The sequence below is a fragment of the Dromiciops gliroides genome, chromosome 5 (genome assembly GCF_019393635.1).
Source record: "Dromiciops gliroides isolate mDroGli1 chromosome 5, mDroGli1.pri, whole genome shotgun sequence".
In the NCBI taxonomy this organism is placed as follows: domain Eukaryota; kingdom Metazoa; phylum Chordata; class Mammalia; order Microbiotheria; family Microbiotheriidae; genus Dromiciops; species Dromiciops gliroides.
The window spans coordinates 123,971,039-123,984,560 of record NC_057865.1 but is presented as its reverse complement, the minus strand read 5'-3'; the positions used below and the strand labels follow the sequence as shown (position 1 = coordinate 123,984,560).

The 13,522-nt window shown below is 38.4% G+C and overlaps 1 protein-coding gene across 23 annotated transcripts in view; it reads left to right on the top strand.

Annotated features, from left to right (window-relative positions):
• The window catches only part of ASB15 (ankyrin repeat and SOCS box containing 15), a 57,359-nt gene that overhangs the window by 33,833 nt on the left and 10,004 nt on the right, over positions 1–13,522 (top strand). For 22 of the 23 annotated variants that reach the window (XM_043966054.1, XM_043966065.1, XM_043966061.1 and 19 more), the window contains 5 exons: positions 736–788; positions 876–1,007; positions 2,902–3,060; positions 10,767–11,012; positions 11,575–11,746. In XM_043966054.1, the coding sequence (XP_043821989.1) occupies positions 736–788; positions 876–1,007; positions 2,902–3,060; positions 10,767–11,012; positions 11,575–11,746 (762 nt within the window). The remainder of the gene's footprint in view (positions 1–735; positions 789–875; positions 1,008–2,901; positions 3,061–10,766; positions 11,013–11,574; positions 11,747–13,522) is intronic. The other variant, XM_043966073.1, reaches the window with a different exon arrangement.

The following is a 13,522-nucleotide window of genomic DNA, read 5'->3' as shown; positions in this document are numbered from 1 at the left end:
CCTGGGAAAGTCACTTAACCCTATATGCCTTAGTTTCCTCATCTATAAAATGAGCTGGTGAAGGAAATGGCAAACCATTCCAGCATCTTTTCCAAGAAAACCCCCAATGGGTCAGGAAGAATCAGACACAACTGATACAACTGAACAACAAATTGATAGAGACTGAAAGTATCTTCAGCAAATGCTCTCTCTACTTTTATTTTTGAATCAGTTAGTTGCAAATACTTTACAGAGTGAACTCTATGCTCCCATTTAAACCGGATCTGTATAGTTCAAAGTTAAATGTATAATTGGCAATTTATCTGGATTATTTAGGATAAGCCATTATTTTAAACTGAATTGCCATCTTTAGTGATCAATAAACAAAGATAACATTACTTATGTTTCATTTGTTAGTAGATTTTGAGCTAGGCATCCGAGGGCAGGTGGTTAACATGAATAATGGAATTAATTGACTTTCATATGGCAACTTTCAATTCTGTTTTATTTTGCATTATTTAGTACTGGTTTCAAAGATAAAATATGCCTTCTGTCATTCTCACTAATGGTCTAATATCATAAATCTACTCTAAAATCTGTGTACTACAGATATGAGGCACAAAAAGTTTGTTAGCCTCACATTCACACATTTCCTGTAAGGTCTGAATAAATGCATGTGGGTGGCAATCAACGGAAAATTAAATCATTAAGTGCCTGAAATGGTATAATGACATAGATTTTATCTTTCCTCACTAGGTTTGTGCCTCTAAGTGCTCAGAACAGAAAACTTGTAGAGGCCATCAAAAAAGGTATCTGTGCACATTGTTCATAGAGTACTGGTAAGGAAGATCTGCAAAGCTAAAAACAGAAATGCACAGTCTATATGTTTAATTTAGGCCAAATCCTTGAGCTCCAGGACTATGTGAAATATAAGTATGCTTTGGATGAAGCTGATGAAAATGGATGGTTCCCCCTGCATGAGGCTGCAGTTCAACCTATTCAGCAAATACTTGAAATTGTTCTGGATGGTAAGTGAGCCCGAATATCCCCAGCTATCCCAAAACAGGAATGAAGAAAGTTATGGTTGCCATTCTTGATTAAAAACAGACCATATAGAAAAGCAGAGTGGTATCGTCTAGGATTTGAGAGAAGCAGTTCTGGGAGAGGCTATTCAAGTCGCAGTCTAGCACAAGGTTGTAAGAATTGCTATTTGGAGCATGTCTATCTGTTCTAGCATGCTGTCTCTGAGAGTGGCACCAAGAGAGTTATGAAGGACTTTGATCATCCTTTAAAGGGACAGGAATGTGTCCCACTCCTCAATAAACCATGATGGACATAGAGTACTTGATACTGTAATAAATCAATCATCTCTTCAATGCAGGTATTCCCTGAAATGATGCAGATCACAATATGCCCATGCCCGTTTTTCTTGTGCAACTGTTGCCCATGTCCTCATCTACATTCACTTCAAAGGGTCCACCAACACGCTGGAGTCCTTCTTTAAGTTATTCTGACTCTGTGAAGATGCTAGTGGAAGGCATGAGTTGTTTTCCAGTTAGTCCTAACTCTTGCTATGTGATGGGTCTGTCTTCTTATTTCGATCATGCATTTCTTTAAGGATGTTCTTTACATTGCTTATCCTGCCTAATTACCATGGAAAAATAAGTGAGCTACGGCAAATTCTATAGAGTGGGTCAAAAGTCACAAAGGGGTCTGATGTTTCCATAACTTTTTGAAAATATTTTTTCTTTATTTCCTGGATATATATTTCATATATATATTGTATATAATTCTATGGTATTATAAATTAAAAACAAAAACTAAAGGAGTTATTAAATATTGAAACTCCTTTGTAACTTTGTGACTTTTGGCCCACCCTACACTATGCTCAAAAGACTTCAAGATGGGGCAGCTAGATGGCACAGTGGATAAAGCACTGGCCCTGGATTCAGGAGTACCTGAGTTCAAATCTGGCCTCAGACACTTAACACTTACTAGCTGTGTGACCCTGGGCAAGTCACTTAACCCCAATTGCCTCACCAAAAACATAAAAAAAAATAAAAAAATATATATATTGGGCGGCTAGGTGGCGCAGTGGATAGAGCACCGGCCCTGGAGTAAGGAGTACCTGAGTTCAAATCCGTCCTCAGACACTTAACACTTACTAGCTGTGTGACCTTGGGCAAGTCACTTAACCCCATTTGCCTCACTAAAAAAAAATGAAAAAAAAAACCTTCAAGATGCCAGCAACAGTCTATACCTATTTTTTAAGGCTGTGCCTAGTTGTTCACTGTGCCTAGTTAAGTATAGGGATGTTTATCACCAGTAGATGGGATGAATTCTTTGGCCATGCCAGTCCATAAAGGATAGCATCCATGAATTATTTTGAATTTTTTTGTAAACTATATTGCATCTTGAGATAATGAGATCCATAAGTAATATCATTGCTTAATGTAAAATTTCCTTTTTAAAAAAAATCCCAAATTTGAATATCTTTTAAGTTTAAAAGGTATTTCTTAGATCTAGATATCTGGGATTTAGTATATGGTACTCTGCACATAGCAGGTAGTCGTTAAAAATATGTTGATTTGTCAATTGTTCACTAAGCAAATGAATCTATGTTCATTATGCATACAATTAATGATTTTTTAAAGACCTTGTTCATATCTCCTCAGCATTTTTCTAGGTATATTTATTCAGAAAGTTTCTGATTTGGAGAAAATATTGCTGAATTAAAAAAACAGACAATTATAATCTTATCACTATGTGCAACAAAAGGTTCATGCTAATAAACTTGAAAGAAAATATTGAAATCAATTTAAAGCATGGCATAAGTGTGATAAAATGTTGGAATTTGTGAGCATTGTATATACTGTGCTTGTTGATAGTTTTGTGATTGCACACAATGTTTTTCCTGTCTAGCATCCTACAAAAGTCTCTGGGAATATAATACTTGTGATGGAGAAACACCATTAACTTTAGCAGTCAATTCTTGTCTGGTGGAAAATGTAAGAACTCTGCTGGAAAAGGGAGTGTGTCCAGACACCAAAAACCTCAAAGGAGAAACTCCCCTTCTACTTGGTAAATGGCTTCTTTTAGGCGCTGGACTCATAGATGTTTAAATAACATTTGTTTTTGTTTTTGTTTTCGGGGCAATGAGGGTTAAGTGACTTGCCCAGGGTCACACAGCTAGTAAGTGTCAAATGTCTGAGGTTGAATTTGAACTCAGGTCTTCCTGAGTCCAGAGCCAGTGCTTTATCCACTGTGACACCTAGCTGCTCCATTAAATAACTTTTGATTAATTGATAAAGAAATCTGGGTAATGCTGATGGTTTATTTAAAAATCAGATCCCTCAATGCCTCTTTGCAAATTCATTGGGGATGGGGGAAGTGGAGGTTTGAGGGATGCAGAAGGGGAGGGAGGAGAAGGGGAAAAGGAAGACCCAGGACAGGATAGTGGTAGTAGTGATGGGATAATCACTTCAGGAAAAGGGTGGCCTGGCTAACTGTGGATCATCACAAAATGGGGTACCTTGGTGATAAGGCATATAGTCAGATAAGTACAAGCTGAGAAACAGAGATGGTGTTCAAAATGGGGGAGAGCGCCCCTCCACCCTGTACATATCACCCCACCCCCGGCATGTCAGTGCCCTGAGACAAAGCCCTGTTTCTTTTGAATTAGCTATAGTTGTCTGATAACTCCCACTTTACTAGATCCATCCTTCTTCCCTCCTTGTGCCTGTGTCATTTGGTGACTAGCTACCCTTTGTCTTAGTCTGATAGGTCTGTTGTGTGTGGCCAAATAAAGATGGGTAGATTTATGTTTTACTTTGTAGCTTAGACTCTAGTTTATCATTAATGTATTATTATGTGAGTTGCTTAGGTTGCCGTTATGAGAGGGCCTAGATTCTGCATTCTGACCAAGGAGTACAGGATCAAGCTAGGATTCCCTACCTAGTAAAACCAGTATAAATCAGGTGGAAAAAATTCCCATTCAAAAAGGAAAAAATAACACAATGGGAAAACTGAGTCGAGAGGCTCCTACCTTAGACCATGCCCAGGCCTTGAGTAAATGAGCCCTTCATCACCAACCTTGGGAGCTTTCATATCCTGTGAGTCAGCCCAAAATGCCTATCCTTGGCCTCCTTGTCTTTCTATGCTCTCCCTTTCTAATCTCATCCAGATGTATAATTTCTGTTTGGAGTGAGATGCAAGTCTGAATCTCATGATCTGCCACTTATAACTCATGTGACCTTGCGGAAAATCACTTATCTTCTCTGAGCTTCAATGTCATCATCTATAAAGCAAATGGAGTTGGACTAAGTGACCTGTAACATCCCTACTAGATTCAATCTGTGATGCTAGAATCACCTCTACGTGGATGACTCACAAATCTCAATCTGCACACCCAGCCTCTCTTCAGAACTGTCTTTCCAAGTCACACCTGGCTTCTCTCGGGTACTCCTTAGCTTACTTACTTTTTGTGCTCCTTAGAGAGACCCTTTTCTACCACCTCCTTTTAGGAATTATACTATTCATTCAGGCTATTTGAAACCACGAGCTACACAAGCCAAAGCCAAAGGCTATATTAGCCCATTTCTCTAGCTCTAGTTAGCGTTTTTATGCCTAAAAGACAAATCACAACTCTTTTATCTACTACTCTGCTCTAATGACTCACTCTTTTTGGGGAAAGGGAATTTTCCTCAAATGCCCTTATGGGACTATATATAAATATGAATTCCTCTCTCTTTTCTACCCCTTACACACACATACACACACACACACACACACACACACACACACATGCATACACATGCATACATGCATGTGCTTTAAAGGAATAATTTTCAGGTCAGGTTACAGATAATATCAAGAAGCTTTTAGGTAGCCTAAGTAGGAAGGGTAAGTGGGCATAATGAGTTGTAAAGAATGTCTATTTAAGTAAGTTCTAGACTATTTCTTTCTCCAGAGGAGAGTAAGAAGCTAACTCATTTTTCAATGTAGGTTAAACTTTTTGTTCCTGTTTGTGAGGGATAGGAGAAAGTTGGTCCCTGTAAGAATAACCCCTTCAAATCATTTCCCAGATTCTAAAGCCAGCCTTATCAACAACTGCTTGAGCTCCTAAGATGCACGTGTTCCTGGCAGGAACTTGGTGTAACTAAGTTTAGGACCTGCCACTGAAGAGCAATATGGAGAGTTTGGAGGGAAGCCAGAGGAGGGCAAGGAAAATCATTAAAGATTTAAAATGATGAAAGATCAAAGGACCTGAGTTTATTTCACTTAAGAAGACAGCTGAAGAAAGATTTTAAACTCTATCCATTATTTAAATGAAAGGAATTAACATTTTCCTGAAGTTTATATTATCTTCCACAATTAGTAGACTTGCCCAAATTGCTGCTGCCACTCATTCCATAAAGTTGTATCACAATTTCCTGCAACTTTTACTCATTTCTCAGGAACATTTGATAAATGTCCCCATAATTCCCCATGAAGCTAGAAAAGATTTTGATGCAAATGATGAATGCTTCTCTAAATTAATTGCTTCTCTAAATCTTCCATGTGGGATTCATAGGACAAGACATCATTGACAACTTAAGCATAGTTAGCAGTATATCTTGGTTTAGCTTAAGCCTAAGCAACATCTAGAAAGAGTGCCGGATAGTATCTGGGCTTCAGATCCTAGCTTTGCTCTTTGCTAGCTAGCTCTGTGACATTGGGCAAAGTCTCTAGGTCTCAGTTTTTTTCATCTATAAAATGAGAGGATTTGACAAGATGAACTCTGAGGCTCCTTCCGGCTTCTTGGTTATCATGACCATCTAGCAAACAACTATCCAAGCTCTTCCAAGTGGGGTATTGCATCAGAGGGACTCTGGGTAGAGTCATAAGTGCTCAATGGTCAGTCCTTCATTTTTACTATCCATGAAAATTAGCATGGCACCATAGATAGCATGCCTAATTTGGAGTAAAGAAGAGCTGGAGTTCAAATTCTTTCCATGACATTTATTAACTGTGTGACCATACATAAGTCACTTATCCTGTCTAGCTATTGGTAATTCTATGACTGTAAAGTATAGAGCAGTTGCAATCTATATTTGTTCTCACACTGACAAAACCACTGTGATATACTGATTACACTTATACATATGATATATCAAAAGCTATTGCAAAACCCAGGCTTCTTCATATACTCATAGTGGTATATGTAATCATCTCCATTTTCTGTATAAAAACACTGAGACTTGGGGCATCTGGGTGGCATAATGGATAAAGGATTGGCTCTGAAGTCAGGAGGACCTAAGTTCAAATCCACCATCAATTACTTGCTAATTACTAGCTGTGTGAGCCTGGGCAAGTCACTTAACCCCAATTGCCCTTAAAAAAAAAGAACAACAACAAAAAAAACCCGAAAACAAACCCAAGGCCCAAAACAAACAAACCACTGAGACTTATAAAACTACTCAGATTTACCTAAAATTCACAAAAACAAAGAATGATTTGCTACACTTCTGGTAAGGTGGAACATGCAATTTTTTAAAAAAGGGAAAATAAGACCAGAAAAAATGCTACTTCCTATCAAGACTCTGCAGTTTATTTGCAACCGTTGTCTGTCTTTATTTTCCACTGTTTAAAAAAAACACCAACTATTTATGTGTAGAAAGCTCATTATTTTCTACTTTTTGTAATCATGTCACATTTCCTGTCAATGCTGAAATTTCCTTTGTTTCTTCCAACTGAACTGACTCCATTCTCCAGTCTATTTCAGAAGGGACTAGTTCAGTGGTATTACAGGAGGCATCCCTCATATAGCAGGAGGAAACCCTGGCTTTAAGTCCCTCTCAGCACTCTTGTCCACCAACATATTCTGGCTGTGTGACACTAAGCAAGCCATTTAACTCTAGGTAGACAACTGTCAGAGACTCGAAAAATGCAAACCAGCATTGGTAGAGGGAATTTCCTCACCTGAAGCTTCCCTATATCAATGAAATGACAATTCCAGTAGTCATCCCAATACAACAAACTACTATATTCAAGATTTAATTAAGTGAAACTCTACACTATAACATATGGAGGAAGCTAAATGGTGCAAGTAGACAGAACACAGGACCTAGAGTCACGAAGACCTGAGTTCGAATCCAGCCTCAAACATTTGGTATCTGTGTGACCCTGAGTCAGTCACTTAACCTTGTTAGCCTCAGTTTCCTCATCTTTAAAAGAGCTGGAAAAGGAAATGGCAAAATACTCTAGTATCTTTGCCAGGAAAACCCCAAATGAGGTCACAAAGTAATGGATACAAGTGAAACAACTGAACAACAACAGCAACAAAGTAATGATACGGTAAATACAACACGGTACATAGAGTCTGGAATATTTGAGTTAAATAATTCTGAAAAATTCTTACTAGTTGTGTGTCACCAGGAAAATCACTTCACCTATCTCAGTTCAACTGTAAGGATCAAATAAGGTCATACATATAAAGTGCTTTGCAAACCTTACAACATGATATCAATGTTAGCTCTTATTATTACAGTCTTACTTTTGAACATTCACACAAATGAAAAGCTCCATACAAATGAACAACTGACTACACTTCCCCTCTCTCCTTCTTCATTTCAAGGTTGGTCTACCTTGTACCAATCCCCTTTCTAACAACAAAGTGGTGCTAACTATACATCAGTTCAGCTCAGGGAGCCCACCCGATTCAATCTCCCCCCCTCCACTTTTTTTCTCCCCATAGGAACTTTTCCCACACTATGATCCTAATCCTTTTTCCTCTTTCACTCTGTATAGTTTGGCTAATTCCACCTCAGACATGCCTAAATGAAGAAAGGCAGCAATGGTATACTGAATATATAGTTGGTTGTGGAGTAAGAAAGTCATGAGTTCTTATCCTGCCTCTAACAAATACTGTCTGTATAGCCATGGGAAAGTCACTGAACCTCTCACTGTCCCAAAAGAGCTCTCTAACACCATATGGTACAGACAGATTCTTAGTAAATTCTGAGCTGTATTGGTAGAAGGAATTGCTATGTCTCTTCACACAGCTACTAAAGTAATCTCCCCAAAACACAAATCTAACCTTGTCATTATCCTGTTCATAAACTTTCAGAGGTTTCCTGCTGCCTCCAGGATAAAATACAAATGCATTAGCTTGATCAAAATCTGACTCTAATCTATTTTTATAATCTTATTTCACATTATGCCCCCTCACATGCCCCAACCAAACTAAATAATTAGCTTTTCCCTGAGCTCAGTGTGTCACTAACCCCATATCATGCTATCTTACCTACTTTTGTGAAATACATTCTTTCTGCATCTGTTTTCCTAATTTTTTATCTTTCTTCAAGACACAACTTGGGTGATAGATACTTCCTTCATATAACCTTCCCCAGTCTTCCCAGCTGAAACCGTTCTTTCTTTCCTCAAGTATTCTCAAATTATTCTGAACTTAAGCACCAAAAAAGAGTATTTCCTTACACACAGCAGAAGACAACAAGGATCTTCTATATGAAACTATAAATCTTCATTTTATACTACTCACTTTTTAAAAAGCGTATATAAATTACATATATATGCGCAAAGTGTATATGCAAAAAAAACACATAATAAATTGTGTGTATACACACACATATGACACTAAGAGGCACTGGGAAACAAGAATGAAGAATGGCACAGTCTTTGCCCTGGTGGAGGTTATAATCAAATGGGGAGGGATAAAATGTATTCTTCAATATGATATAAGGGCAAAGAAGAGATCCCGAGAATAAATGTATCAAAAGAAAATTTGAGTAGGGAGAAGTCATTTTAGATTGGAAAGATCAGGGAAAATTTCAGAGGAAGTGTTGCTTGTTTCTTTGAAGAAAGAAGATTTCAATTGGTGCAGATAAGGAAGGAGACAAAGTGTTCTAGCCATTGGGCGTGATCTATGTAAAAACTACAGAGGCAGAAAGGGTCAGAACAAGATTGGGTAACAGTGGTTTCGTTCGGTTGGAGTATAGAATGACTGAAGTACAAAACTGGACTGGAAAGGTAAGTTGGATCAGATTGCAGAGGGTCTTGAATGCTAGGCTATAGAGTTTATAATTTATCTTGTAGGCAGTAGTCAATCAGTGAACATTTATTAAATGCCAGGGCTTGTGCTAAGTACTGGGAATATGAGAAAAGCAAAAGATAGTCCCTGCTCTCATGGAACTTGCAGTCTAATGGGGGAGCATGCAAAGAAGTATATACAAATAAGATAAAGACAAGATAAAGGTTTTTTGAGTAGGGAGGGTGATGTCATCAGACATGTACCTTGCAAAGATTCATTTGAAGGTTATCTGAGAGATGGATTAGGGGGAACAGAGACTGGAAGCAGTTATTAAGACTACAGACATAACGCTCATTCTCTGGAATGAAAATTTCACCATTTTAAGCCTCAGAAAGTCGCAGAAGTCACACACTGGGATTAAGGGCCTGGAAACCCTGATGCCATCATAAGATATGTTCATTTGTTAAAACATAGGCCAGTCCCAACCTTGACTCCATAGCACTCAAACGATGCACTCTATGTTCTTTCTCCAGCAATTAGTCTCAAATCACAGATTGCTAGTGCTTGTGTTACATAACCTGCAGGTCGTTCCTACCTCTTAGGGTAGCATTTGTCGGAAGTGCTAACAGAGAGTACTTTTCTTCCCTAATACATGTGTATACCAGGTGTGCAGAGGTTCCTCATCTAGGTTTCTTTGTCCTTGGCCAGTTCCTTGTCTCCCCTAGCGACTGCTTTCACTGCTGGCACACAGCTTTTGAAAGCAGTTCCATAAGAGGAGATCCAAAAGTGTTTGAGCAAAGGCAGCAGCTTTAGGATAAATGAATTTTCTCACAAGGGGGCAGCTAGGTGGCGCAATGGAGAGTGCTGGGCCTGGAGTCAGGAAGACTCATCTTCCTGACTTCAAATCTGGCCTCAGACACTTACTAGCTGTGGGACCCTGGGAAAGTCACTTAACCCCATTTGCCCCAGTTTCCTTATCTATCAAATTAACTTGAGAAGAAATGGCAAACCACTCCAGTATCTTTGCCAAGAAAACCTCAAATGGGGTCATGAGTCAGATACAAGTGAAAACAACTGAAAAACAACAAAATTTCTCTGAAGGTATCTACACTATGACAGTAGTCATTGTGGTTTTAAAAGTTCTAGCATGTTTATTCAAGCCTAACCTTATCATCTTATCTAATATGTGGTGATTTTATTCAGAATATATTTTGTTTTGCAGAGCAAAACCATAAAGTCTTAGCACAAGCTAAAGGAGGGAAGGGATATGTTCATGTGGAAATCTTGAAGTTTCCTTTGTGAGTTCTAAAGTTATTGGGCTACATTGACATGTTCTATGAAAAGCTTATTTCTCCTTATGGCTTTGAAGTAAAAGCATCACAGCCACTTTGGGTGGTAGAGAATCTAAGAGCTGTAAGGGACATTGGAGGCCATAGAGTCCACCTCAAATCTGATGAATAATCTCTTCTAAAACATCCCCATCGAGTCATCATCCAGCCTTTTCTTCTGATTGTAGTTTTTAGTATACAAAACAGAAGGGGAGGGGGCAGCTAGGTGGCGCAGTGGATAAAGCACCCACCCTGGATTCAGGAGTACCTGAGTTCAAATCCGACCTCAGACACTTGACACTTATTGGCTGTGTGACCCTGGGCAAGTCACTTAGCCCCCATTGCCCCGCAAAACAAAACAAAACAAAGAACCAGAAGGGGAAATATATTAATGATCACAACTTTTATCTGAACTCTTTTTATTTTTCTAGCTATAAGAAAAGGTTCCTATGACATGGTATCCCTTCTGATTAAACATAACACTAGCCTCGATGTGCCATGTATCAAAAAGTGGTCAGCAATGCATGAGGCAGCCAAACAGGGCCGCAAGGATATTGTTGCTCTGCTTCTAAAGAATGGAGGAAATGTGCACCTGCAGGATGGATTTGGAATTACACCTTTGGGTGTTGCTGCTGAATATGGTCACTGTGACGTGTTAGAACACCTCATCCATAAAGGTACATGGAAAGAAATTGGACCAGTAAAAGCTATCTATAATCATCACCTACCAGTGCCTTGTAAATAGTCTAGAAGTCATTACTAGGTAAATAAATGAGTGAAGTTGAAATTTATCACTTATGATTATAGGATATTGTGGTGAATTCATGTGTGAAATGGGATTTCTGGTGGACACACGAGAGGACATGGATGAGAGTCATAATGAATGGTCAGACATGGACAGGTTGTACTAGACATTGTTGGAAAGAAAATCCAAATTGAGAAGATAGCTTTATTAGAATATTGGCATTCTCTGCTATGTTTCAGTATGATTCTGAAGGGGGATGGGTTAGTAGGATCGACAAGCTGACTTCTAAAGTTACCTCCAACACGATAATTGTACCAGATTTTTAAAATATATGTTACCCAGCTACACTTTAGTGGCTGTAAGGTCTGTTGTATTGCCTTTTTTTAAAGGTTAATATCTAATAAATAAGGAAAAATGAAAATAGGCAATTTTTAATGGCAGAAGAATTTCACCAATCTTACACAGACATCCTTATGACAAATGTCTCATCCTAGGTGGTGATGTTTTTGCTTTGTCGGATGATGGGGCTTCTGTGTTGTTTGAGGCAGCAGGAGGAGGTAATCCTGACTGTATTTCTCTTTTGTTGGAATATGGAGGAAGTGGAAATGTGCCTAATAGATCAGGACACCTCCCTATTCATCGAGCTGCCTATGAAGGACATTACCTGTGAGTAAGGTCCAGAGGACACATTCAGAAGTTGGGTTTTTCTCTCCTTAAGATCTATTTATCTATAAATAGTGAAAAGCTAAGGGTGCCTTTTCTGAAATTTTTGCTTGTAGGATCAAAGTTTAAACTTAAAAGTTTAAATCACCTTTAAAAAGGTGATTTCACTGGGGGCGGCTAGGTGGCGCAGTGGATAAAGCACCGGCCCTAGATTCAGGAGTTCCTGAGTTCAAATCCGGCCTCAGAGACTTGATACTTACTAGCTGTGTGACCCTGGGCAAGTCACTTAACCCCAATGCCCCGTTTAAAAAAAATTAAAAAAAAAAAGGTGATTTCACTATAAAGGATCATCATAGATCTAGAAAAAGTTTGGACCCATTTTATCTAATATCACTATATCAAGTTTCCCCATAATGCCATCTATTTATTTTTCAAAGTGATAATTTATTATAGCACATTGGCCAGTTCACACTAGAACTAATAGGTAATAGAGAAGTTTAGGTTGAAATGTTCCATTCTTTATAGACTTAATTATCCATAGTCTGTACAAATAGTTGGAAGAATTTCATCACTTAATGTGTCATTAAGTTCTATAGCAAGCAATAAAAAGACTAGTATTACTAATAGTAACCACCCAACATGTTATTGAATATTTCTCAAGGGTTCAAAAGCCAAGTTAGCAAAGTCACTTGGATATAGATTGCTCAACACTTACATTATATACTTCAGAACTTCAAAGGAATGTAATTTCATCAGTGTGGGAACTATCTCTATTAAAACAAATCATTAATTCCTCCATGCCTTAGTAGACAATTTTTGTAAGTTATTGTAGCTGAAAAATTTGTCATCCTATGATCAGCCAGGTGATGGCTTCTCCAAACTTAGGTAGGCTGATCAGAGGGCAACTGGCATATAGTCCATCATTGAGCTCATACTTGAAACCTTTCTACCTTGGTAGGATCTGCCAGAGTTTATGCTCTACTGACAAAGCCTTCAAGACCCCAGGGAAATGTCTCCACCGTGTTGAGATGAGACGGTTAAATTCACAGTGCTACATAAATGAGATTAAATGAGACACTGTTTGCTTTTACTTGGATTTAATCTTAGTGTCCATAAATTCACACAATAGCTCTGCATTTGATGTCATAAGAAATCCAGTTCTCTCTAATTATGTCATTCATACATGATCTAGTTGAGCAGTCAAGTGTGAATAATTCACAACCATTTAACCATTTATCACCTGCTCTAGAAAATGTGTGAAAATAGTCACATTTGATTTGATAGAAATTCCAGTAAAATAGTAGTCCTCTTTTTGATCAAACCACATAAACAAAGAAAGGGAATGCATATCCATGATATTATTTTACAGAGATTTTTCAGCTAGGTGGTGCAGTGGATACAGCACTGACCCTAGAGTCGGGAGTACCTGAGTTCAAATCCAGCCTCAGACACTTGACACTAGCTGTGTGAACCTCTGCAAGTCATTTAATTGCCTTGCCAAAAAAAGACTTCTTAGTTTGCCTAATGCATAAAGGGATCCAGACCTGTAACTTCTGTGGGTTGGGAAATTCCTTCAAATGAAAACTTCTGCTATTCATGCAAGTCAGTAACATAAGTGGCTTGTTAATGGTCTCACAACCAACTTGTGTAAGAGGCAGAACACAAAGCCAAGTCCTCAAAGGCCATTGTCTCCAAAGCCTATACCATGTAGCTTCTATTAAATAAATTAAGTGCTAATTATCCACAGAAACTTTGAAGAACCTCTAAAGAAAAAGAATA